The sequence below is a fragment of the Astatotilapia calliptera genome, unplaced genomic scaffold, assembly GCF_900246225.1.
Source record: "Astatotilapia calliptera unplaced genomic scaffold, fAstCal1.2 U_scaffold_23, whole genome shotgun sequence".
NCBI classification, from domain to species: domain Eukaryota; kingdom Metazoa; phylum Chordata; class Actinopteri; order Cichliformes; family Cichlidae; genus Astatotilapia; species Astatotilapia calliptera.
In genome coordinates, this window is record NW_020535760.1 from 234213 (window position 1) to 258488 (window position 24276).

At 42.6% G+C, this 24276-nt stretch overlaps 1 protein-coding gene across 1 annotated transcript in view; it reads left to right on the plus strand.

The window, feature by feature from the left end:
- Positions 1-24276, plus strand: part of LOC113017856 (NACHT, LRR and PYD domains-containing protein 12-like) — a 100561-nt gene that overhangs the window by 69989 nt on the left and 6296 nt on the right. Inside the window, exons 10-14 of the mRNA XM_026160960.1 lie at positions 19532-19705; positions 20576-20749; positions 21036-21209; positions 21674-21847; positions 23833-24006. Coding sequence (XP_026016745.1) covers positions 19532-19705; positions 20576-20749; positions 21036-21209; positions 21674-21847; positions 23833-24006 — 870 coding nt within the window. The remainder of the gene's footprint in view (positions 1-19531; positions 19706-20575; positions 20750-21035; positions 21210-21673; positions 21848-23832; positions 24007-24276) is intronic.

The following is a 24276-nucleotide window of genomic DNA, read 5'->3' on the forward strand; positions in this document are numbered from 1 at the left end:
GTGGTGGAGCGGGAAGAGGGAGGCAGCTGGAGATGGGGAGGGAAGGAAGGGAGGGGCAAGTGACCCCCTCCCTGGGGCCAGCTCCCCCGCTTAACCCATTAGGCACCCCCATACTCTGCAACCTGCCAGGGAAAGGGGGGCCCAGGCCCATCCGGACCGGGGCCCAGTTCAGCAGCGCCGCCTGGCCCCACAGAGCCCGGGTCAGCCCACCCGACCCCCATCACAGAGAAAACTGCTCCCACCCCGTCATCCACTCATCTTCCAGACTACACAAGACAATAGACGCCCAGGCTGAAATCTTCCTCCACCTCTCCTATATCTCCCCCTCCTGCAGAGTGAGTTCCTGAAGAGAGGAGACCTCCTGCAAGATGTAACAACCTCCCCCACCAGTTGAAGAGCCCCCCAGGTGGCTCAATGCACTGGCGGCACCTTGCGCCTGGGTTGGGCCCCCATACACCCACCCACCCACAACCCCGGCAACACACCAACCAGGACCCAATCCCCCAAGGCCCAGCCAGGGCCCCAGCCCAGAGACGAAGCACCCCCAGAACCCCACACCTGACCCGGACACACCCAGGGGCAGCCAGGCTACCAGGTCAGTAACCCACATCCGTCAGCACAGACCCTCACGTAGCCCCGCTGCACACAGCCACGAGGAAACCGTCACCTAAGAGCCAACAGAGCCTTTAATAGGCCATGACCGCTACCCTGGGTTGAGCCCTCCAAGGAAGATGCTCTCGGGGAATCCCACGACGCCCAAAGCCTGTCCCTACCCCCACAACAATCACAACAGCAAAGGTAGGACCAAACTATGACCCCCCCACCCCCACTAGGTGATGGAGCTGATCAAAGGAGCCCAGAGCAATTGATCTGATGTGGTGGCAGAGGCTGTATCAAGACTAATGTAATCTAATAATAGATAATTTCTATATTGGTTAGAATTAAGATTATCTTTATTTTTCCAGTTCATGAGGACTGTTTTCTTGGCTATGCATAGGGCAGTGAAAACCATATGGGCTATATCCTTTTCTGTAGTGACATTATCTAAGCTGCCCAACAAACACACTAAGGGGGAAGTTGGAATGTTACATTTCAGACACTTTGATAAGTCTTCACATATCTCGCGCCAAAACTTCTGCACTGGTGGACAGAACCAAAGAGCATGAATATAATTTTTCGGTGAATTGGTTTGGCAGTGTGAGCAGCTGTTGGTAGACTTAAAGCCCATCTTGAACATCGGATGACCTGTATAGTGTACTCTATGTAGTATTGAATTAATTGAAGACTGGGATTTCTAATTAAATGAAAGGTTTTTAAGCATATCTGAGACCAGAAGTTTAGGTCTAAGTTAACTGATAAATCCGCTTCCCATTTTGCAATAGGAAGTGATATTGATTCATCTGTTTTAGAAAGCATTCTGTATATTTTGGAAAGTAATTTTGGGGTTTTAAGAGTAAGAATCTGTACCACACTTGGTGGTGTTTGTAGTTCAACATGACCCGGTTTAAATTTCTTTTTTACTATGGATTTAATTTGTTGATATTCTAAAAATCTTTTCTTGTTGATCCCATATTGTGTAACTAGTCTGTCAAATGTAATAAATTCTGTTCTTTCTAATATATGTTCTAAATATTTGATTCTTTTACCACTCCAATCTGAAAAGTTTATCATATTATTGTTTCGTAATATGTCAGGGTTGTTCCAGATAGGTGTACGTTTGCATGGGATTAATGAAGACTCCGTCACTTTTAGAACTCCCACCATGCTGTCAGAGGAGAGCTGATGTTGATGCTTTTGAAGCATTCATGTCGTTGGATTTTTGAGCTGATAAATGCTAGATCTGAAATCTCTAGATTATTGCAAAGTGCTTGTTGTACATCTAGCCAAGGTTCATCTAAGAGGGTATGTTTTAGCCATCCTAAGATAAATTGGAGCCTGTTGGCTAAGAAGTAGTGCTGAAAGTTAGGTAGTTCTAATCCTCCTTTATCCTTGGTCTTTTGTAGTGTTTTTAAGCTTATACGTGGGGGTTTATTTTTCCAAAGGAATTTGGACATATATGAATCTAGAGATCTGAACCAATCATGTGGAGGTTTAGTTGGGATCATTTAGAATAAATAATTTATTTTTGGTAAGACCATCATTTTTTATAGCGGCAACCCTTCCCATGAGTGATATGGGTAGACATTTCCATCTATTCAGATCGCCTTCTACTTTCTTTAAAAGTGGGATATGGTTTAATGTAGTTAGATCTGGAAGCTTGGGAGAAACATTAATACCTACAGTGGGGCAAAAAAGTATTTAGTCAGCCACCGATTGTGCAAGTTCCCCCACCTAAAATGATGACAGAGGTCAGTAATTTGCACCAGAGGTACACTTCAACTGTGAGAGACAGAATGTGAAAAAAAAATCCATGAATTCACATGGTAGGATTTGTAAAGAATTAATTCGTAAATCAGGGTGGAAAATAAGTATTTGGTCAATAACAAAAATACAACTCAATACTTTGTAACATAACCTTTCTTTGCAATAACAGAGGTCAAACGTTTACTATAGGTCTTTACCAGGTTTGCACACACAGTAGCTGGTATTTTGGCCCATTCCTCCATGCAGATCTTCTCGAGAGCAGTGATGTTTTGGGGCTGTCGCCGAGCAACACGGACTTTCAACTCCCGCCACAGATTTTCTATGGGGTTGATGTCTGGAGACTTTCCAGGACTTTCAAATGCTTCTTATGGAGACATTCCTTTGTTGCCCGGGCGGGGTGTTTTGGATCATTGTCATGTTGGAAGACCCAGCCTCGTTTCATCTTCAAAGTTCTCACTGATGGAAGGAGGTTTTGGCTCAAAATCTCACGATACATGGCCCCATTCATTCTGTCCTTAACACGGATCAGTTGTCCTGTCCCCTTGGCAGAAAAACTGCACCATAGCATGATGTTTCCACCCCCATGCTTCACAGTAGGTATGGTGTTCTTGGGATGCAACTCAGTATTCTTCGTCCTCCAAACACGACGAGTTGAGTTTATACCAAAAAGTTCTACTTTGGTTTCATCTGACCACATGACATTCTCCCAATCCTCTGCTGTATCATCCATGTGCTCTCTGGCAAACTTCAGACGGGCCTGGACATGCACTGGCTTCAGCAGCGGAACACGTCTGGCACTGCGGGATTTGATTCCCTGCCGTTGTAGTGTGTTACTGATGGTGACCTTTGTTACTTTGGTCCCAGCTCTCTGCAGGTCATTCACCAGGTCCCCCCGTGTGGTTCTGGGATCTTTGCTCACCGTTCTCATGATCATTTTGACCCCACGGGATGAGATCTTGTGTGGAGCCCCAGATCGTGGGAGATTATCAGTGGACTTGTATGCCTTCCATTTTCTGATGATTGCTCCCACAGTTGATTTTTTCACACCAAGTTGCTTGCCTATTGTAGATTCACTCTTCACAGTCTGGTGCAGGTCTACAATACTTTCCTGGTGTCCTTCGAAAGCTCTTTGGTCTTGGCCATGGCGGAGTTTGGAGTCTGACTGTTTGAGGCTGTGGACAGGTGTCTTTTATACAGATGATGAGTTCAAACAGGTGCCATTCATACAGGTAACGAGTGGGGGACAGAAGAGCGTCTTACAGAAGACGTTACAGGTCTGTGAGAGCCAGAGATTTTGCATGTTTGAGGTGACCAAATACTTATTTTCCACCCTAATTTACGAATAAATTCTTTACAAATCCTACCATGTGAATTCATGGATTTTTTTTTCACATTCTGTCTCTCACAGTTGAAGTGTACCTCTGGTGCAAATTACTGACCTCTGTCATCATTTTAAGTGGGGGAACTTGCACAATCGGTGGCTGACTAAATACTTTTTTGTCCCACTGTAAATATTTTATATTTCGCGATTGCAGTGGTGTAGAAGGGAGCAAAGGAGCAATTAATCGGAAGGACTGTAGATTTTTGACCAGTTAATTGAGTAATCTGATATTCTTGCAAAAGAGTTTATCAACTCAATCACCCCAGAGATATTTGTTTGTGAATTTTGGAGAAAAAGTAACACATAAAGCCTGATTTTATGTTCCACGTTCTTGCATTTTATGCCCTTAATTACTGAATTCCGTGTAATTGCTGCTGCTGCTAGTGGTTCAATAAAAATTGCAAACAGTGAAGGGGAAAGTGGGCATCCTTGCCTGGTGCCCCTCAGGAGACAGAAGCTGGAGGATGTTTGGTCATTTGTTTTGACACAAGCTGTTGGCGAATTGTATAATATTTTTAACCAGTTAATGAAAGAGGTTCAAAAACCAAATTTCTGTAAAGTTGCAAATAGAAATTCCCAGTTAACTCTGTCAAATGCTGTTTCTGCATCTAAAGAAAATATTGGTTTTTACTGTATGAGTAGTCTATCAAATTAAGTAATTTACGTGTATTTGTTGATTGGTGCCTACCTTTTAGGATGAATTAAGAGGGGGGTTATTTTCTCAAATCTCTTTGAGAGAGCTTTGCAGATAATTTTAAGGTGTACATTTAGAAGGCATATTAGATGATAGCTTGAGGGATATACAGGGTCTTTGCCTGATTTTAGCGGGAGATTAATGTTTGCAGAATTCATATTTGATGCAAGTTATTTATTTTTAGCTGGTTTGCTAGAAATTGACTGGATTTATTACCATGTTCATAATTTTGTAAGCGTAGTCTTTGTACTAAGAATTTTGTTTTTTTTAATCAATTATCTCATTTAATTCTTGTTTCATTTTGCGTATTTTGTTTAACATTTGTTGATCTTGGTGGGAAACGTAGGCTTCTTCTAGTGATTTGATGTTTTTTTCTAATTCCTGAATATTTTTGTTTTCTTCTTTTCTTTCTATGATGAGAAAGAAATTATTTTACCTCTCATCACAGCTTTCCCTGCTTCCCATAGAACAGATGCTGAAGTTCCGGGAGCTTTATTATAATCTAAATATAAAGTTCATTCTTTTTGAAAATATTTAATAAAGTCTTCATCTTTAAGCAGTGATGTATTAAATCTCCAGGTTTTACTTGCCGTACTATTATTATTGTGCATTCGTGTTAAAGATACAGGAGCATGATCGCTGACAGCTATAGGGTGAATCTCAGTGTCTGAAATGTCATTCAGCAGTGAGCTGCTGACCAAAAAAATAATCCAGACGAGAGTAGGAGTGATGAACATGTGAGAAAAAAGTATATTCCTTACTGTTGAGGTGAAGGGAGCACCATGCATCGCAAAGACCAAAGTCGCTCATATACTGTTTGATTATATTTGTGGACTGCCAATTACGCTGAGTTCCTGCTGTGTTGAGCCTATCCATTCCTTCATTTAGTCCAAGGTTGAGATCGCCTCCAAGAACAAGTGTGCCATCTAAGTGTTCAGAGAGTGCACTGAAAAAACCGTGAAAGAATGAGGGATCATCAACATTTGGACCATATACACTTACAATACATAGCTTTTTATTACGTATAGATAGTTTAATGATTAAGAATCTGCCCTCTGGATCTATAACTGTATAGTGTACTGTGAAATTAATATTTTTATGTATTAAAATTGCTACTCCCCTTTGTCTAGAATTATAACAAGCTGAGAACACATTAGGAAACTCAGGTGTTTTAAGTTCATTCGAACCTCTAAGAGGTCTGTGGGTCTCTTGTAAAAAGAACAACATCTGCCTGTAGTTTTTTGAGTTGGTTAAATATTTTTAACCTCTTTTCTCTGGAGTCAGCTCCGTTTACATTCCATGTAAGAAAACCTTAGTGCGCCCATAGATGTCTGTGTATAACTAGGGGTGTATGCTGTGTGTGTCGCTTAGACAGGTGGAGAGAATGCATCACTTGTTCATAAATAAAGAGAAAGAGAGAGAGAAAAAATGTGTGGCAAGATGCTCCTTGAGTCTGACTATGTGTATGCATATTTACTAATATTATTACGCTTGGCTTAAGTGTGTGTATCCTATACACTGTGTGCACTGTCTGTGTTAAGTCTAATTGTTGAATGTCGCCATTGTGTTTCTTAAATTTGTATAGTCTTAGTTTAAGCAGTAGGATCAAAGCCATTCCTTTGATCCTGACCACCTCTCCAGCCACTCTGTGCTGGGGGAGGTTTTATTGTAGATACATCCTAACTTGAAGATCTGTTTGATGTTTGGTAGAGCTTCCTACCCTTTGTATGGTTTCACTGTGTTATCTTTGGTAAACCATACATTGGGTGTGGGGGAAGACTACCCTCTTTATGACCAAGGATGTTGTTCCTGCTTTTAGGTTTTATGACCCTTTGACCAACAAACACACACACACACACACACACACACACACACACATTCTCACATAACACACACACACACACACACACACACACACACACACACACACACACACACACACACACACACACACATTCTCACACACACACACACACTCAGTGTATACATTTACATACAGTGCCTTGTCTTTGTAGCCAAAGGGGGGTTGCAAGGGGAGGTGTTTTGTAAACTATTGTTTGAAGTTTGTCAATAAAAGGCAGCGAGAGGAGGCCACCAGTGTGGTCATTTCAACGTGCTGGTCACAGACGAGAGGCCTCCCTTGCGCAAGAAATCGAACGTTGTTGCCTTGCTTTTCTTTCATGGGAATAAGTCTTAGATACAGCGGGGTCTGAGTTTAGACCCAACAGTCTGACTGATGTAAATGTGCTGCCGTTGAGCGCATGACTGTGCGTGATCGTGTATGTGTCGAAATAAAGGATGTTGTTTGTGGATGAGAGTGGAAGCAGGTGATCGAAGCAGTGAAAGAAATAAAGAAAGAAACCAAGGACAAGGGTGGGCAGCATAAAAACAAGAGGGGGGGAAAAGAGAAAAAAAACGAGAAGGAAAAAAAAACCGGAAACATTCCAATCAAACCACTGACGGAGAGTGACGGTGTTAATTATGCTATCATATCACACTTAAGATGTGATTTGATACCGGTAAGTTAAACAGATGTTAATGCAAGTTAGTGTGAGTGGATAGGGAAAAGGTGTAGCGGATTCTTATCTGGTGTGAACTTAATACAGCCACGGAGTGATGTTGGGGTCGTGGTGGAGCTGTCCGTCCACGTACAGCCGGTCCACAGCGATGACAGTGTGGGAGCCCTTCTGGATGAAGCCGCGTCGGATTGGGAAGAGGACCCTGCGTCGTTCCAGGATCTCTTTGGGGAACTGGTCGTTCACGCTGAAGTCCGTTCCTTTTAATTCCCTGCCGCGACTTTTCACCTGTTCCTTTTGTTTGAAGTGGCTGAATTTGGCCACAGTAGGACATGGTCTCCCGGCCGCAGCCCGCATGGGGCCGATGCGATGCACTCTATCGAAGGCGATGTTCTTCACCGTGTCCTCCGGCAGCTTCAGGTGGGTTTTGATGAAGCTTTTCACTGTGGTCTCCGCGTCTTCTCCAGCGGCTTCTGGAATACCAGAAAATACAAGATTATCACACATGCCACGAGCTTGTAGATCAATGACTGTCTCTTCTATTTTTTTATTTTCTCTATTTAGCTGGGTAACATTGTCTGTGAGACATTTCACCGACTCCATTTTCAGCAGCGAGCGTTTCCACCTGCTGCTGGCTGAACTCCAGGGATTCTCGCAAGGATTTAAATTCCCGGTGAAGAATCTCCACCAAGGACAGCCTTACATCGAAACTGGACAATCGCTTGTTGATTGACTCCAGTATGTCGGCAATATCTTTGCCGGCTGGTGATGTTTGCCGGGGGAATCTGCATTCTGGGCCTTCTTCATCACGAGATCCTGGAAGCACTGATCAATGTAATCTTGGAGAGCGTCTAAACTCTCCCCGTTGTTCTCCAGGGTGTTGGAGATGATTTAGACAAATGTTGTTAGTTATAAGACAATTGATAAGTGTATTTTGTAATACTGAAGCTTAAAGGAATTTGTTCAAATGTAAACTACCATTCACTTTAATTTTTGCGGCAAAATCTCCGGCGTCTGACGTCAGTTACAACATGAGTCGCTTACCTTGTCCGTCACTTCCGTCACTTACCTCTCCTTCCCAAAAACTGCCACTCTCTACATCTAAACAATGTCTCATCTAGGATGACAGGTTTTCAAGCAGGTCAAGTGCCTCTATGCACTTAATTAGTTTGGATATTTTCTTTGTTGTCTTCATTTTATATTTCATTGTACTGAATTTGAGCAACCTCAAGCTTGATGCTGACTACTTTTAGCAGTTATCCACCTCACATTATAACTGACTAAGGTGCCTCGTCATATTAATATTATGTCATTATTAATGCTGTTATCTTTTTATATAACAGCAATAGTATATTACAATATTTTATTTGTATTTAATTTGTATCCACCAAGGGCTGTGGGTGATCTGCAGTTTCACCCTTTTCCAAGCTGGAGACATTTTCCTTTTCAAACACTTTCCTTGGCTGAACGATGACACAACCTTAATATACTTTATGCATCTCTTTATTTCATTTAATATATGTTTGTGTGAATTATCTGCTTTCGTTCATTCTATTCATTCTGGGCATGGTCCTCATCCCAACTATGTTTCATTTTAAATACCAGTTTACAGTTTGTTATCCTTGCTATTATCAGTTTGAATACATTACAGATAAGCTCTAATTTAATTTAGCCTTTTGTTTATTTTACTTTATTCCTCTTGTATTTATATTTATTCAGTCAGGTCTGTTTCCAACCCTTTTTAAACTTCAGTCGGCTGATAATACAATCCGGTTTCTGTGATCTCTGCTTTGATCTCTAATTTTTCACCAACACTTTTTTGTCTGCTCTGCTCTGCTCTGCTCTGCACTCACTCACTCACTCACTCACACACTCACACACACACACACACACACACACACACACACACACACCCACACACACACACCAGTGCACTTCTATTTCACTTTTCGTTGTTGTCAGCCACATGGCGTCCCTAACACCGGGCTACGATGGCCACACGGTGCCCCACGCACCAGGCCACATGATTCTCGATTGTGGGTTTTTCTTGAAAGACTTCTAGTCGTCTTTGACGACAGCCATATGGCCTCTCTAACACCGGGCTACACGGTCCTGGACCGGGGCTTCCATAGAAAGACTCAGTGGTACCAAACTACTCTTCATATACGGAACACGGTTTACAGGGCCGTCCCCTTTGTACTTACATGAAGTCGTTCCCATGTGAGTTCTGCCTCGGATTCGTGGATCTGTGGCCGTTGAGGGGAAGGCAGACGCTATGCAGCCGGCCCAGCAACGAATCTTGCGTCCTGGGTCTCTCGAAAGGTACTCTGGGAGTCCTGGCTGACGTCAGGCTTCGGCCCGTTGTTCTCCTCCCCGACAAACCAAGATCCCGAATCCGGCTCGAAGGACCAATTAGTGTCATAGTTTTACCCCTGATAGTGCTGGATAAACAGAAACTCACTCAGGAACGAGGTCACACAGTGCTCAAGTTCTCACTCGCGAGAGGGAAGCAGTTGTCTCCAACCCACTTCAACTTGCTTTCCCCCTGCAGGTTGTTCTTATTTGTTACACACATGAATATTCATAAAGCTTGTTGCTGTATTACCTATGAGAATTTACTATAACTGGTTACAAAGTGTGATTGTGCCGTGCAAGTGTGATTGGGCTGTGCAAGCATGGTTATATAATGTGTGTGGTTACATGATGGGAGTGCAGCTCTCCCAGATTGTTGTCGGTAGAATCTGTTCTTCTCAATGCTGCTTGTTTCCCTTATCAATGTCGTGCACGTAGTCATATGCGTAGGTTACCTAGATAGCAAACAGAAGCATTCTAGCTTTCTAAATGGCATTGTGTAGCTTTTTAAATGGCAACCTACAACACATACATTAAACCTAACAAGCGGGACCTAATATTTAATAATACACGTTTCACTTTTTTACTCTTTGGTTCAGATGTGGATACTGTATTGTTCTTTCTTTGTTATTTTTTCATGTTTAAGTGGTTTGTTGTTGGTTTCTAGTTTGTTTTTGTCTGTTTGGCAGCTGACACAGTCTCTATGGAGATGGGTTTTTTTTTTTTCAATTTCAAGTTATGAAAGTGACTGGGTAAACATATTTGTGGTTTTAACTATTTTTCTACTAAAATTTTAGGTATTTTGTCTGAATTTAGATCAGTTTTGCTAATACAGTATGTCAAAATGAAAAAAAAAATAACTACAATTTCAGATATTCAAAGTTGTGCTGAAAAGAGTGATAACAAACAAAGCAAGATACCAGTTTTTAAAGATGAAACAAAAAGGTTATATTAAAAGTAGCCAACAATGGCCATTTATACCCTTAACCCCAGAGGGCTATGATTGAAGCATTAATTGATGGCAGGACTTCTTTTAGCAGTCTTGTGGGAATGTGGTCTAAAAGACAAAATGATGGTTTACAGGAAGTAATTACTAAAGTTTACTCAGAAAGAACAATTGGAGAAAAAGTCTCTAAAGCAAAATCAATCTACTTAAAATAGCTGTAGGTAATATTACATCCGTGCGATGATTATGGGAGATTTTTTTTCTCTAAAGGTTAAAATGTTTAACCATTAAAGTAAGTAGTTCCTGAAGTCATTATTAGTTAAGGTTAAAGAAATTTTTAGTCAACAGTGCTCTGAATTTTTGTCAGCCTGGCTACACTGCTGAAGAGAAACCTAGGGTTATTCTTATTTTCTTCAATGAGTGATGAATAGTAAGACTTTCTGGTTTTGCGGAGGGCTTTCTTATAAAGCAACAAACTTTCAACACCTTGCCCAGGAGGCATCCTTGTCTGATGCCCAAAGTACATTAATCAGAATCAGAATCAGAATACTTTATTGATCCTTGGGGGAAATTATTTTTTGTTACAGTGCTCCATTATAAACCAACATTAAGACAAGACAGACAATACGCTAACTAAGAATAGTACAATATATACATATATATATACATACATAAGTCACTCATAAATAAATAGCTGGAAAAGAAACGTGTAGTTGTAGCAGCAAACAGTGTGTTAAGTGGATGCGTTGTACAGGGAGATGGCCACAGGCAGGAATGATTTCCTGTGTCGTTCAGTGGTGCTTTTTGGTAATCTCAGTCTCTCACTGAACGTGCTCCTGTGACTGACCAGCATGTCATGGAGTGGGTGGGAGGTGTTATCCATCATTGTCTTTATCTTGGACAGCATCCGCCTCTCCGACACCAAGTTGAGGGAGTCCAGCTCCATCCCCACAACATTGCTGGCCTTACGGATTAGTTTATTAAGTCTGTTGGCATCTGCGACCCTCAGCCTGCTCCCCCAGCATGCAACAGCATAGAGGATCGCACTGGCCACAACAGACTCATAGAAAATCCTCAGCATTTTCTGGCAGATGTTGAAGGACCTCAGTCGCCTCAAAAAATAGAGACGACTCTGGCCCTTCCTGTAAAGTGCTGTGGTGTTTTTAGCCCAGTCCAGTTTATTGTCAATGTGTACTCCAAGGTATTTATAGTCCTCCACAATGTCAACACTGACCCCCTGGATTGAAACAGGGGTCAAGTGTTTCCTGGTCTTCCTGAAGTCCACGATCAGTTCCTTGGTCTTTGCCACGTTGAGCTGCAGATGATTCTGCTCACACCACGTGACAAAGGAGTCGACCACAGCCCGGTACTCTGTCTCATCATCCCTGCTGATGCATCCAACCACCGCAGAGTCATCAGAAAACTTCTGAAGATGGCAGGTCTCTGTGCAGTGGCTGAAGTCTGTGGTATAGAGGGTGAAGAGGAAGGGGGAGAGGACAGTCCCCTGTGGTGCCCCTGTGTTGCTGATCACCTTGTCAGACACACACTGTGGGAGACGTACATATTGTGGTCTTCCTGTCAGGTAATCAACAATCTAGGACACCAGAGAAGCATCCACCTGCATCGCTGCTAACTTATCACCCAGGAGGGTCGGCCTGATGGTATTGAAAGCACTAGAAAAGTCAAAAAACATGACCCTCACAGTGCTCGCCGGCTGGTCCAGATGGGTGTAGACACGATTGAGCAGGTAGATGATGGCATCCTCAGTTCCGAGACGAGGCTGATAAGCGAACTGAAGGGAATCCAGATGTGGTCTTACTAGGGGTCGCAGCTGGTCCAGGATGAGCCTTTCCAGGGTCTTCATGATGTGGGAGGTCAGTGCCACGGGCCTGTAATCCTGGGGGCCACTGAGACGTGGCGTCTTTGGTACAGGGACGAGGCATGATGTCTTCCACATCACTGGGACCCTCTGCAGACTCAGACTCAGCATAAACAGTTTATCAAAGACTCCACACAGCTGGGGGGCACAGGTCTTGAGGACGAGGGGACTCACTCCGTCTGGTCCAGCAGACTTGCCTGAGTGAAGTCTCCTCATTTGCATCTCAACCTGGTATTGAGTGAAGGTGATGGGTGGGGGAGGGGTGTCAGGAATCTCACAGGAGGCAACAGTGCCATGTGAAGAGAGAGGCTGGCAAAGTGGTGAAGAGAGAGGCTGGCAAAGTGGTGTGGCTCTGGATTCCAGGCTGACTACAGGTGAGGTTGTGGGGGTGGGAGCAGACACTGTGGTGTCGAATCTATTGAAAAACAGATTCAACTCGTTGGCTCTATTCTCACCTCCCTCAGCTCCCCTGCTGTTGGTTGGCCTGAATCCAGTGATGGTCTTCATGCCCCTCCACACCTCTCTCATGCTCTCTCTGAGAGAGGTGTGGAGGGGCATGAAGACCATAACTGGCTCCTTTTTAAATGGAGGAGCAGCAGCTCTACTCTGAGCCCCTCCTGGATAGCTGAACTTCTCACCCTATCTCTAAGGGAGAGGCCAGCCACCCTTCGGAGGAAGCCGCTTGTATCCGCAATCTTTTTCTTTCAGTCACTATCCACAGCTCGCGAGCATAGGTGACGATAGGGATATAGATCGACTGGTAAATCGAGAGCTTCGCCTTTACACTCAGCTCTCTCTTCACCATGACAGACCAGTACAGCGTCCGCATCACTGTAGCTGCACCACCGATCCATCTGCTAATCTCCGGCTCTCTTCTCCCATCACTTGTGTACAAGACCCCAAGATACTGAAACTTCTGCAATTGGGGCAGGAACTTGTCCCAGACCTGGAGTGGGAAATCCACACTTTTACAACTGAGAACTATGGCCTTTGTCATGGTCCTGGGACGGTGACCCAGTGCTTTTAGTTTGTTATCATTTTCTAGATGATGATGATGATTGTTTGAGTTCTATGTGTTATATTCGGTCTGCCTTTGAGTCTGCGTCTGTGTCTCTGTCTGTCTATGATGTCAACCCGTTTGTTTGTGAAGCTGTCTGTTTAGTTCTGTGTCTTGTTTGGTTCCCCATGTTTGAGTTTCCTGCTTTATTGTGAAGGTCTCTGTCTGACGTGAGTGTGTTCAGTTTACATTTCCCCTGTCCCATCAGCTCCGATTCCTCCCAGCTGTGTTGCCCTCCTGTCTCTCATCTCCTGATTACTGGTGTGTGTATTTAAGCCCTGTGTGTTCTCCTGCCTGATGCCGGTTTGTCTGTATTACGCCGTGTCAGTCTGTGTTACCCTGTGGTCCACGGTGTCCTGTTCCTCGTCTGCGTCTCTCTGCTTCTCATCCCGTTGTCGTATGCTCCCAGGTCTGTTATTTTTTAGTTCTCCCAGTTTAGGTGTCTTCAGTTATTTGTTATGCCCCACTGCTTGTTTGCCACTACACCTCTGTAAATAAACCTCACCAGCATCTCATCCACTGCCTGCATCTTGGGTCCTTCTTCCAACTCCACACGGCTCGCCTCGGCAGCCGTGACAGCCTTAGATTTGGAGGTGCTGATCCTCATTCCCGCCTCTTCACACTCGGCTGCAAACCATTCCAGTGCGAGCTAATAGCCACTACCCGATAAAGCCAACAGAACCACATCGTCCGCGAAAAGCAGAGATGAGATTCTGAGACTAAGTGAACTAGCCTTCCGCCACTTGGCTTTTCCCAGAAATCCTGTCCATAAAAACTACGAACAGAATTGGTGACAAAGGGCAGCCCTGCTGGACCCCATCACCCACCGGGATCAAAAACTGACTTAGTGCCAGCTATGCGGGCCAAGCTCTTGCAGTGGTTGTATAGGGATTGAATGGACCATAACAATGGGCCAGACACCCCATACTTCCGTGCACCTACAATTGGACACCCTGAGGTTGAAAGCCTTCTCCAAGTCCACAAAACACATTTAAACTGGTTGTGCAAACTCCCATGCACCGTCAAATATCTTCGAGAGGATAAAGAGCTGGTCCAGGACAAAAGCCACACTCCCTACTGCTTTGGAGCCGGGTGCAGTCTGCGTGTCTCCACCCCAAGGGAAAGGGTAACATCTCCTGGGATCTAGGTGTGGTTTGCCCCTCTGTAGGCGATGGTACCTGGACCCAGGGTATAGAGTATGTTAGGGGAGTGTTATTGTGTGTACAGTGTCCATTCGGGTCTGCCTTCATGTTGGATGATTGCTGAGTATTTGTATATGTGTGTGCATGAGAGTGGGAATGCATGTTTGTGTCTGTGTGTGCCTGTTAGTTTGTGTCTACAATTCAGGTCGGGTCTCACATTCCGCCTCTCTGGGAACATCTTTGGCCCTGCGAGTTATGGAGGCTTGTCTCCCCTCACCACACTCTCTGCCGATGGCTGATGTTCACTCTGGCAAATCTGGCTGGCAGCAGAGCCCACAGGCACGTCACCACAGCCCCCTCTGGCTTCTGCTCGCTGGCTACTTGGTGACCCCTGTTTTGGGGCTCTCCTCAGTTCTTCCCAGGAGGGTGGCACCAATGCCCGGCCCATGGTCCTCCTTGGGCTCTCACACTCCGGGGGCCTCTGAATTCCTGGGGCCTAGATCCCTCCATGCCTACTTCATTACATGGGTGAAAGGGTTATGGCTCCCCACACCATCCAGCACACAAGTGTCAAACTCCAGTCCTTGCGGGCCGGTGTCCGAAAACTTTTCCATTTGTCCCAGCTACAACACGCCTGAATAACATAAGTAGGTCATTAGCAAAATTCTATAGAACTGGACTGCATGCTGAGGTGGCAATTCAGCCATTTGATTCATGTTACAGCAGCTCATGACTGAATGAACATGGTGCATGTAGTTTTAGGAGTACATTTTTTTCCAAATACTTTACTTCAGTTTATTTGAGAAGGTTTAGGGGTTGTTACCTCAGCATGCCGTCAAGTTCTATAGAGTTTTTCTAATGACCTACTAATTTTCTTCAGGTGTGTTGCAGCAGGGTCACATTTAAAAGTTTCAGGACACAAGCCCTCAAGGACTGGATTTTGCCACGCCTGCTCTAGTGGATTCTTATATGGAGAAACCTTTTCAATACATGCACGCTGATCCATAAAGGTGTGCACATGAGTGTTCACTGTTCATAGTGACAAACTAGACCTTTCTTGGCTGCTACCTCAAAGCACATTGTGCGCTGTTAATCCTGTACAACAACATTCAATATTTAGTATTTACGTTTATTTACACTTAGCTAGATTAATGCAATGGTGTTGTGTTTCTTATGTTGCTCTCTTGTTTGTTTTTGTTTTGTTTTTTACATTTTTTCTTCTTTCAACAGGTGATGCAGGAGATGTTTTTTCTTTTCAAGTGCCCTTTCTCACTCTCCTTCTTCCCCTCTGTTTTTCTTTTCCTTCCTAGCTTTCTTACTTCCTTTCCTATCCAACAACTGAAAATAAAATAAAATGAAATAAATTAATAGTAATTTACATGGCTGATCAAATGGACCAATACGGCAAGGCCGTGATGATCCACTTGGTAAAGTAAATCTGTTGGCTCTAGACTAACTTTCTGCCATGGTTGCACTGGTGCACCTAACTTTTTTCTTAGACGCACCAGCACAAAAGTTAGGCACACCCACATTTTTCAACCGCATTGCTTAACACCGCAGTTTTACATTTGTACTTTTAAGGGGGGGAAATTGCAGCCCATACAGACAATATTGATTTGATAGTTAAATGATTAACTAACAATCTTGTCAACACAAAGTTCTTTATTTCTACCAGAAATATAAGTTACTGAAAAACTGATTGTGCTTAAAGTGCTTTGTCACTCTTTGACAATATTGTAGACAATGTTAAACTTAATCATCACATCGGCCTCCTCTGACGACCTGTTTGCTGCTGCCTTCTGCTGAAAGGCAGTGGGGAGAGCGGACACTTGGGCAGTGCATTTATTGCAGCATATAATGTGTTTTCTGGATACACTGTGCTTTTTCAGGATTCAGAGATTGATAGCTCAGTCTCAAAGCACTGGCTATGGATTTCACATGGACTAGGCGTTAACTTAACAAAACAATTGTCAATAGTTCTTTTCATCTTTTCTTATTACCCACAGCTACACCCACTTCTGACAGCCCTAGGCTGCTCACTATGGTAAGTGGTAAATGGACTGGTTCTTATTCGCTTGTTACCCACCAGTCTACCGTTGTTTACAGCGCTGTCAGCCGCTGTCTTTTTTTTTTTTTTACTTAAATTACCCTGGACAAGCTTTTCCACTCTTCTGAGCACTCAAAGCGCTTTATACAACTTGTGCATTCACCCATTCACACCCATTCGCACAAGCACAACTGACATTCACACACATTCATACTCCGATGAATGCATCGGAGAGCAATATCTTGCCCAAGGATATTTGGCATGCAGACTAGGGGAAGCCCCTGACTATCTCTGATTGGTATAGATCACAATAGGGGCATAATATGTGTCGTTGACCACCCGGAGACTTACGGAGACTTTTCTTTTTTTTTTTACTCATACAGATGGTCAATCCAGTGCAATTTAGGATTTTTTTTTTTTTTTTATCGCACCATTGAAAAGTTTGGTCGCATTCCAAATTGGTCGCACTCTAGAGCCCTGGTTGGGTATATTTGTTGGCCTTCATACAACAATTTTTATGGCTAAAGAACCACACAGGACAGACACAAAAAACCCCAAAATGGGATTATGCTTTAAATACTTTATTAGAGTTGTCGTCAATAACCTTACAACAAATAAAAAGAGAATAAATCAGTCAGCAGCGGAGAATAAATCAGTCAGCAGCGGAATCCAGATACGGCAGCGTTCACTCAATCGATCACACCTGAGGTTTTACTTTAGCCACTGCCCTATTAGCCACTGTTCTTCTTGTCCTGTCAGTACCTATCAGCTGCCTCCAGAGCCCCACAGGCTAACCAAGCCCGATAGGACTCCTTCAGTCTGGTGGCTCCCTTCACCTCTGGTGTCCACCATTTGGTTCGGGTGTTACCACCACGACAGGTGCCAACCACCTTGCGGCTCCAGCTCATTGCAGTAGCTTCGGCAATAAAGGTGCTGAACATGTCTTCCTTATTCCTCGGAATGCTGTTGAAGCTCTGCCAGAGGTGTGCGTTGAAGATCTTGTAGAATGGGGCTTTTCCTACGCGATACCAGTGCACCCTCACTATACATTTAGGTGGCCACGTCTATCCAGCATCCTCCCCCGCCACCTGAACTTACTCACCACCAAGTGGTGATCAGTTGACAGCTTACCCGAGTGTCTGGAACATATGGCCCTAGGTCAAGCTATACAATTACAAAATCAATCATCAACCTGCAGCCTAGAGCATCCTGGTGCCATGTGCACTTATGGAGACTCTTGTGTTCGAACATGGTGTTTGTTATGGCCGAACTGTGGTTTGCACAGTAGTCCAATAACAAAACACGACTCGGATTCAGATCAGGGAGGCCGTTCCTCCAAATCACTCCTCTCCAGGTCTTACTGTCATTGCCCACATGAGCAATGAAGTCGCCCAGTGGAACAACAGAGTCTCCACGAGGAGCACATCTCAAATTTACCCCTCTGAAATTCTACATTATCGTGGAGGAAGGGTTTGAGTGTTTGAGACCTAGAAGTGGCATGATTATCACAAAATTTACTGCACATTGTGTCATCTAAGCGGCAAATTGAAGTACACAAATGAAAACATTAGGAAAGCTGATGGGACCTTGAAGAATTGGAAGAAATTCTTTACTGGCCTCTACAATCATGACACGCTGCAAGGCCAAATTGCAGTGCCTCCCAAATTAATCCCCCCCCCCTGCACCAATGTCAGACACCAAACATACAATTGAAGAAGTTAAACATCCAGTCCACGGACTAAATAATGGGAAATCGCCTGGGCTGGACCAAGTCATGGCGGAAGTAATAAAACTGGAGGAGACAGCCTCATTTCTTGACTCCATGGTACCATCACTGGTAAGGTCTTAATGAAAACCATTCAGTCACCCCTACAAAAGCATTGCGAGCAGTCAAGCAGAGAAGAGCAAGCTTTCAACATGGGTGCAGATGCTGTGATCAGATCTTCTTTCTTTGCTGGTCAAGTGAAGGGTTTGATGTGCACAGGGGACAGGGATTGAAAAGAAAGTGGCATCATGAGTAGAAATACATTCAAGAATTGGTCAAGCGGAGGCAGCTTTCAACTCCCTCCGATGGTGCATCTGGAAGAAGGGAATTGTCACCCTCACCACCAAAATCCACCTGTACTGTACACTGGTATTGCCCATACTTCTCTATGGGTCGGTGACCTGGGTTTTCCTCAAACACAAACTGAACAATCTTAAGGACACTAAAATGCGCTGTTTGTGTCAGATTCTTCGAGTGTCCCTCAGTGATTGTCTCAGCAACAGCGTGATACGTAGTCAATGTCACCAGCAGCCCTCAATGGAAGAGCTGATCAGCGACGACTGCAATGGTTTGGCCACATCTGCTGCATGAGCAACCATCGCCTGTCATAATGCTTTTGATGCAGCAGCACCCCGCAAACTGAAGAATCAAGTGTGATGCGCCCAAGAACACTTGGATCAAACAAATTGAAGACAATCTTAAACAACAACATCTAACTCTAGAGCAAGCAAAGGTGAAGGCAAGAGACCACATTGCCTGGAAATATATCATTGATCAAGATTGAAACCCTAAGGCACCTACAGCAATGTATTGGCTTCATGGACAACCTCCCCTGCCAACTGCCAGCTCGGGACAAAAGAAGATATTTCTGTGGGTTCTTTGTGTCACTTTTAGGAAAAATCAGATCTCGGAAATACTGAAATGTCAATGTAGTACAATCAAAATTGACGGACCTAAAAAAAATTCAATAGATTGTTTTCCAGTTCTTTGTCATAATTAAGCATTGAGTTGTACACCAAGCACGTAATGAGTGTAATATGTCTCAAAAAAGTCGGGCCTGCTATAATCTGTCTTGATGTGGCTGTTCCTGCCCCCATATCGGGGGCGTTGGGGCTTAAGAGGTTTAATTGTTTTTTGGGGGTTTTTTTGTTGTTTTTTTTTCCATGAGCACACAGCTATTTATTTTTCATATTTAGGTTCACCATTAAAAGTGTTGGGTTTTGAAAACAGATTTTTTTTTTTTTGTTGTTTGTCAGTCTGGGTGGCAATTTAAATTTTCACATTTAAGTGGAAATGTCACATCTAGTTAGTGTTTTCCACACCATGAATGCATACTAATTTCAGTCATTGTGTTTTTGTTTTCATTTTTGTCTGTTCTTTATTTATAGATTGAGTAGGTGTTCCCTCTCAGAGAGAAGCTGTGAAGCTCTTTCCTCAGTTCTTAGCTCCCCGTCCTCGAGTCTTAAAGAGCTGGACTTGAGTTACAACAGCCTACAGGATTCAGGACTGAAGCTTCTTTCTGCTTCACTGCAGCATCCACATTGTAAACTGGAAACTGTGAGGTCAGACCATTGGATTTTTTTTTTTCATCAAATTGTCACGGTCCTGGGTCAGTGACCCAGTGTTTTGAGGTTCTTGTGCCTCTGAGTTTTTTGTATTATGTTCTCAGTTCTCTTTGTTGTCCCAGCTTATTCTTTAGTATAGTGTCTTAGTTTGGTTTTCTTGTATTCTGTTTAGTTCTCTGAGTATTTAGTAGCTGCCCTCTGTGTCTCTTTGTTGTTGGTGTTGTCTGCATTTCTTAGTTGCTCTGTCTCCCCTAGTCTAGTTTGCGTCTGTGCTAATTCCTGTTTTACTTTGAAGGTCTGTGTCTCATGTGAGTGTATCCTACTTTGCTCCCTTGTCTCGTCAGTTCTGATTTCTCCCAGCTGTGCTCTCCTTCTGTGTCTCATTCCCCTTGTTACTTCCCAGTGTATTTAAACCCTGTGTTTCTCTGAGTCAGTGTCGCATCGTCCCTCTTGCTGTCTGGATCTCCCTGTGAGTTTTAGTTCATCGTTTCCCAGTTTAGCTTAGTTTACTTTGTATTCTCGTTTTTCTGTGACCAGCAAATAAAGCTGTGATTTTCAGTTCATCCCCTGAGTCTGTGAGTCCTGCACTTTGAGTCCTCATCTCCTGCCTGCCACACAGCATTTCATGACACAAATGATATATCTGCATTTTAAAAAAATAATCTAATAACAGGCACTCATTTCAATAGTTTTCAATATTTCTAAGTCAGAGTAAATTAGCATATTTTAGATTTGATTAAAAAAAGTCCATAGTAATACCAGACAATCCTAGAAGAACATACAAGAGTGCCAAATCTAGTAACGTTTTATGGCACCATCAATACACTTTAACCGCAGCATTTTTTTGTCCATGTTATTTATTTCTAGACTGAGTGGCTGTTGTCTCTCAGAAAGAAGTTGTGAAGCCTTGTCCCCAGTTCTCAGCTCCAAGTCCTCGAGCCTGAAAGAGGTAAATCTGAACAACAACAACCTACAGGATTCAGGCGTGAAACTTCTGTCGGCTGCACTGCAAAGTCCACATTGTACACTGGAAACTCTGAGGTAAGGTCCAAGCATGTTCAATGTTTCATCAAATTAAATATTTTAGTTTATTTAAAAATCTTATAACAGTCAATTCCATCCATGTGTTGGTGTCTCTTAGTATATTTCATTATTTATAAGTCAGATATATTAGCATATTTCAGATTTGTATAAAAGCATGCAATCACAATTCAGCCACCCCTAGAAGAACATTAAGTAATACCAAATCTAGTAACTATTTTAGGCAACTTCAATGCATTTTGATCCAGTATTTTTCTTGTTTTATGTATGTGTTCTTTACTTCTAGACTGAGTGGCTGTTTCCTCTCAGAAAAAAGCTGTGAAGCTCTGTCCTCAGTTCTCAACTCCCAGTCCTCAAGTCTGAAAGAGCTAGACCTGAGCAACAACAACCTGCAGGATTCAAGCGTGACTCTTCTGTCTGTTTTAAGGGAGAAACCACATTGTACCTTAGAATGTCTTAGGTCAGGAATCAGTCTTTTCCACCCTGTGTTATTTAGAATCTGTATTGTAATCAATGACAACAACTTATATAATTCTCAGGTGCCTTCTCTTTGCTTTTAGTTAAATTATTAGACTTTGAATTGCTGTGTGTGAAGCTAAACCAACAAAACAACACCAACACCAGCAGATGTGACATCATTTTGGAATTTGCCACCATCTGACAGGGTATATAGTGAATATAAAAGTCTTACTCGTGGATCCCGGAGTTTCTACAAGCAGAATGGAAGGGGACACCTTCAGCTTCCAGATTCCTCTCCATTGGAAAAAGCTCTGAGTTTCGTTTTGGAAGACAGACAATTTTCATGTGTTTAAAATAAGAGATTAGCAATTCCAGCAAGTCCTGGAAAAACATTAAATAATGCTAAATATGGTAATTCCTTACTAAACAATCAGAAGACATTTTGTTTTTGTTCTTTATTTCTAGACTTAGTGGCTGTTTTCTTTCAAGGAGAAGCTATGATGTGCTGGCCTCAGTTCTCCGCTCCCAGTCCTCGAGTCTGAGAAAGCTGATCCTGAGCAAAAATAACCTACAGGATTCAGTCATTAAACTTCTGTCTGCTGCACTGAGAAGTCCACATTGTACACTGAAAACGCTGAGGTCAGCTCAAAGAATATTTTATTTGTTTTCAAATTATATAATTAAATGTTAAAAATGTATCCATGCATGCTCAATCATCCAGGTAAGTAAATCTCCAAAAGTTGACTTTGTTTATCTGGACGTAACGTTTTCAGTGGGAGAAACGTTTCTTCACTCATCCAAAGGACTTCTTCAGTCTCAGCTGACTGCAGGTTTCCCCAATCTTGTAAATAGTGCATTTGCATAATGACTGAAAATAGCACCACTGAAGAAACAATGGGTATTCATTGTAATTATGCAAATTATCATGACCATTGATCAACAACCACTGATCAAAGCCCATTGATCAAAGGCCACTGATCAATGGCCATGAGTACCATTCACATAGAGTTGGGGAATGACTAATCACAGCATTGTAAGATGGCGAAAGATGTACACTTAGGACCCCTCTTCAATTCAGAGATGGTCTTTCCCTTTTCACGTAAATGGCCTCCTTGACTCCACACTCAAACCAGCATTCCATCCTGTCCAGGATCTGTACATACTCATCATTGAAAGAGTGTCCATTATTTCAATTAGTTAATGGCATGGTCATTAGCATTAGTATGGTCGGACTTCCTTGAGCAGTTTGGTATGAATCAGGTCTAAAAGACATGTTGATGGTTTGGATGAAGTAATTAAAGTTAACTCAGAAAGATCAAGAAATAAAAGTCTAAACGAATATCAAAGGTATTAAAAGTAGCTGAAGATAATATTACATCTGTGAGATGATTGTGGGTAATTTTTTCTGCAATGATTAAAATTTTCTTTGTGAAGAAGTTCATGAAGCCATTACTAGTTAACGCTGAAGGAATAGTTAGCTCAATGGTGTTCTGACTTTTTGTCTGCCTGGCTACACTGCTGATGAGAAACCTAGGATTGTTCTAATTTTTTTCCAATTTTTTTCATCAGTGATGAATAGTAGGATGTTCCAGCTTTATGGAGGGCTTTCTTATAAAGCAACAAACTATTTCTCCAGGCTAAATGATTATCTTCTAAATTTGTGACACGTCATTTCCTCTCCAGCTTTTGAGTTATTTCCTTTAACCCTTTATTGACCGGCCCTTAAAATTTACCTGTAAAATGGGCCCGCCGGTGGGCCCATGGTCAATGAAGGGTTAAGCTACGTCATTGAGAATTATTACAGGGAGTCATATTTGAGGCTTTATCTTTTACAGGAGCTACAGTATCCACAGTCATACTTAGTGAAGAGGCAAAGATATTAACACGATAATGTTATTAAAGACCCTCTGTTGGGGTCATTTTTAGGTAGCTGTTCTGTTTTGTGTTGTTACAGGGCATTGACGATGATAATGTCATGTTTTTGACTGTAGTTACGCACTTTCAGAAAGACATCGAGTGTGATAAAGTCTACTCCCCATTGTGGTGTAATAAATTTTTGTAAATTTATATGTTATCAGGAAATGATCAGACAAGATACGATTTCAAGCAAGTACTGTTAAATGTTCAATTTCTATGCTATATGTAAAAAAAGATCCAGACTGTAATTAAAGTGGTGGGTGGATTCTTTTACATTTTGAGAGAAGCCAGTTGAGTCTAACAACAGATTAAATGCTGTGTTGAGGCTGTCATTGTTAGCATCGACATGGATATTAAAGTCACCCAAAATAACTATTTTATCTGAGCTGAGCACTAAATCAAATAAAAATTTGAGAAATCAGATATAAACTCTGTGTAAGGCCCAGGTGGATGATAAATGATAACAAGACTGGTTCATGAGTTTTACAGCTTTAAAACCACTAAATATTTGGGGTGACTCTTAAGGAGCCAGGAAACTTGTCATTGTTTGCATGTCATAGTATAGTGCCACATTTCTGAAATCTTTCAAATAAGGTGATAGCAGTTCTCGCCAGTCTTAAAACCACATTAAATGTTGCAAATCTTGTAACTCCGAGATCTACCATTAATATGCTGAAGTTTGTTTGTCTTTGTGTTCTTTGTTTCAGACTTAATGCCTGTAATCTCTTAAAGAGAAGCTGTGAAGATTTGACCTCAGTTCTCTGCTCCCAATCATCTCACCTGAGAGAGCTGGACCTGAGTGACAATGACCTGGAGGATTCAGGAGTGAAGCTTCTGTCAGCTGCAGTTGCAAGTCCACATTGTACACTAGAAAGTCTCAGGTTAGCATTCAGTCTTTTTCACTCTGTATTCTTTAGGATGTCGATCAGATTAGTGAAAATAAAACTCTAATCTTATTAGAATTTTCAGGTAGTGAATACTGAGGAAATATCATGTGTTAAAGAACTCAATATAGAGTGGCTTGCAAAGTATTCGGCCCCCTTGAACTTTTTCTTTTGGAATTCCACATAAAGACCAATGCAAAGTCGTGTACACGTGAGAAGTGGAACGAAAATCATACATGATTCCAAACAATTTTATAAATGAATAAC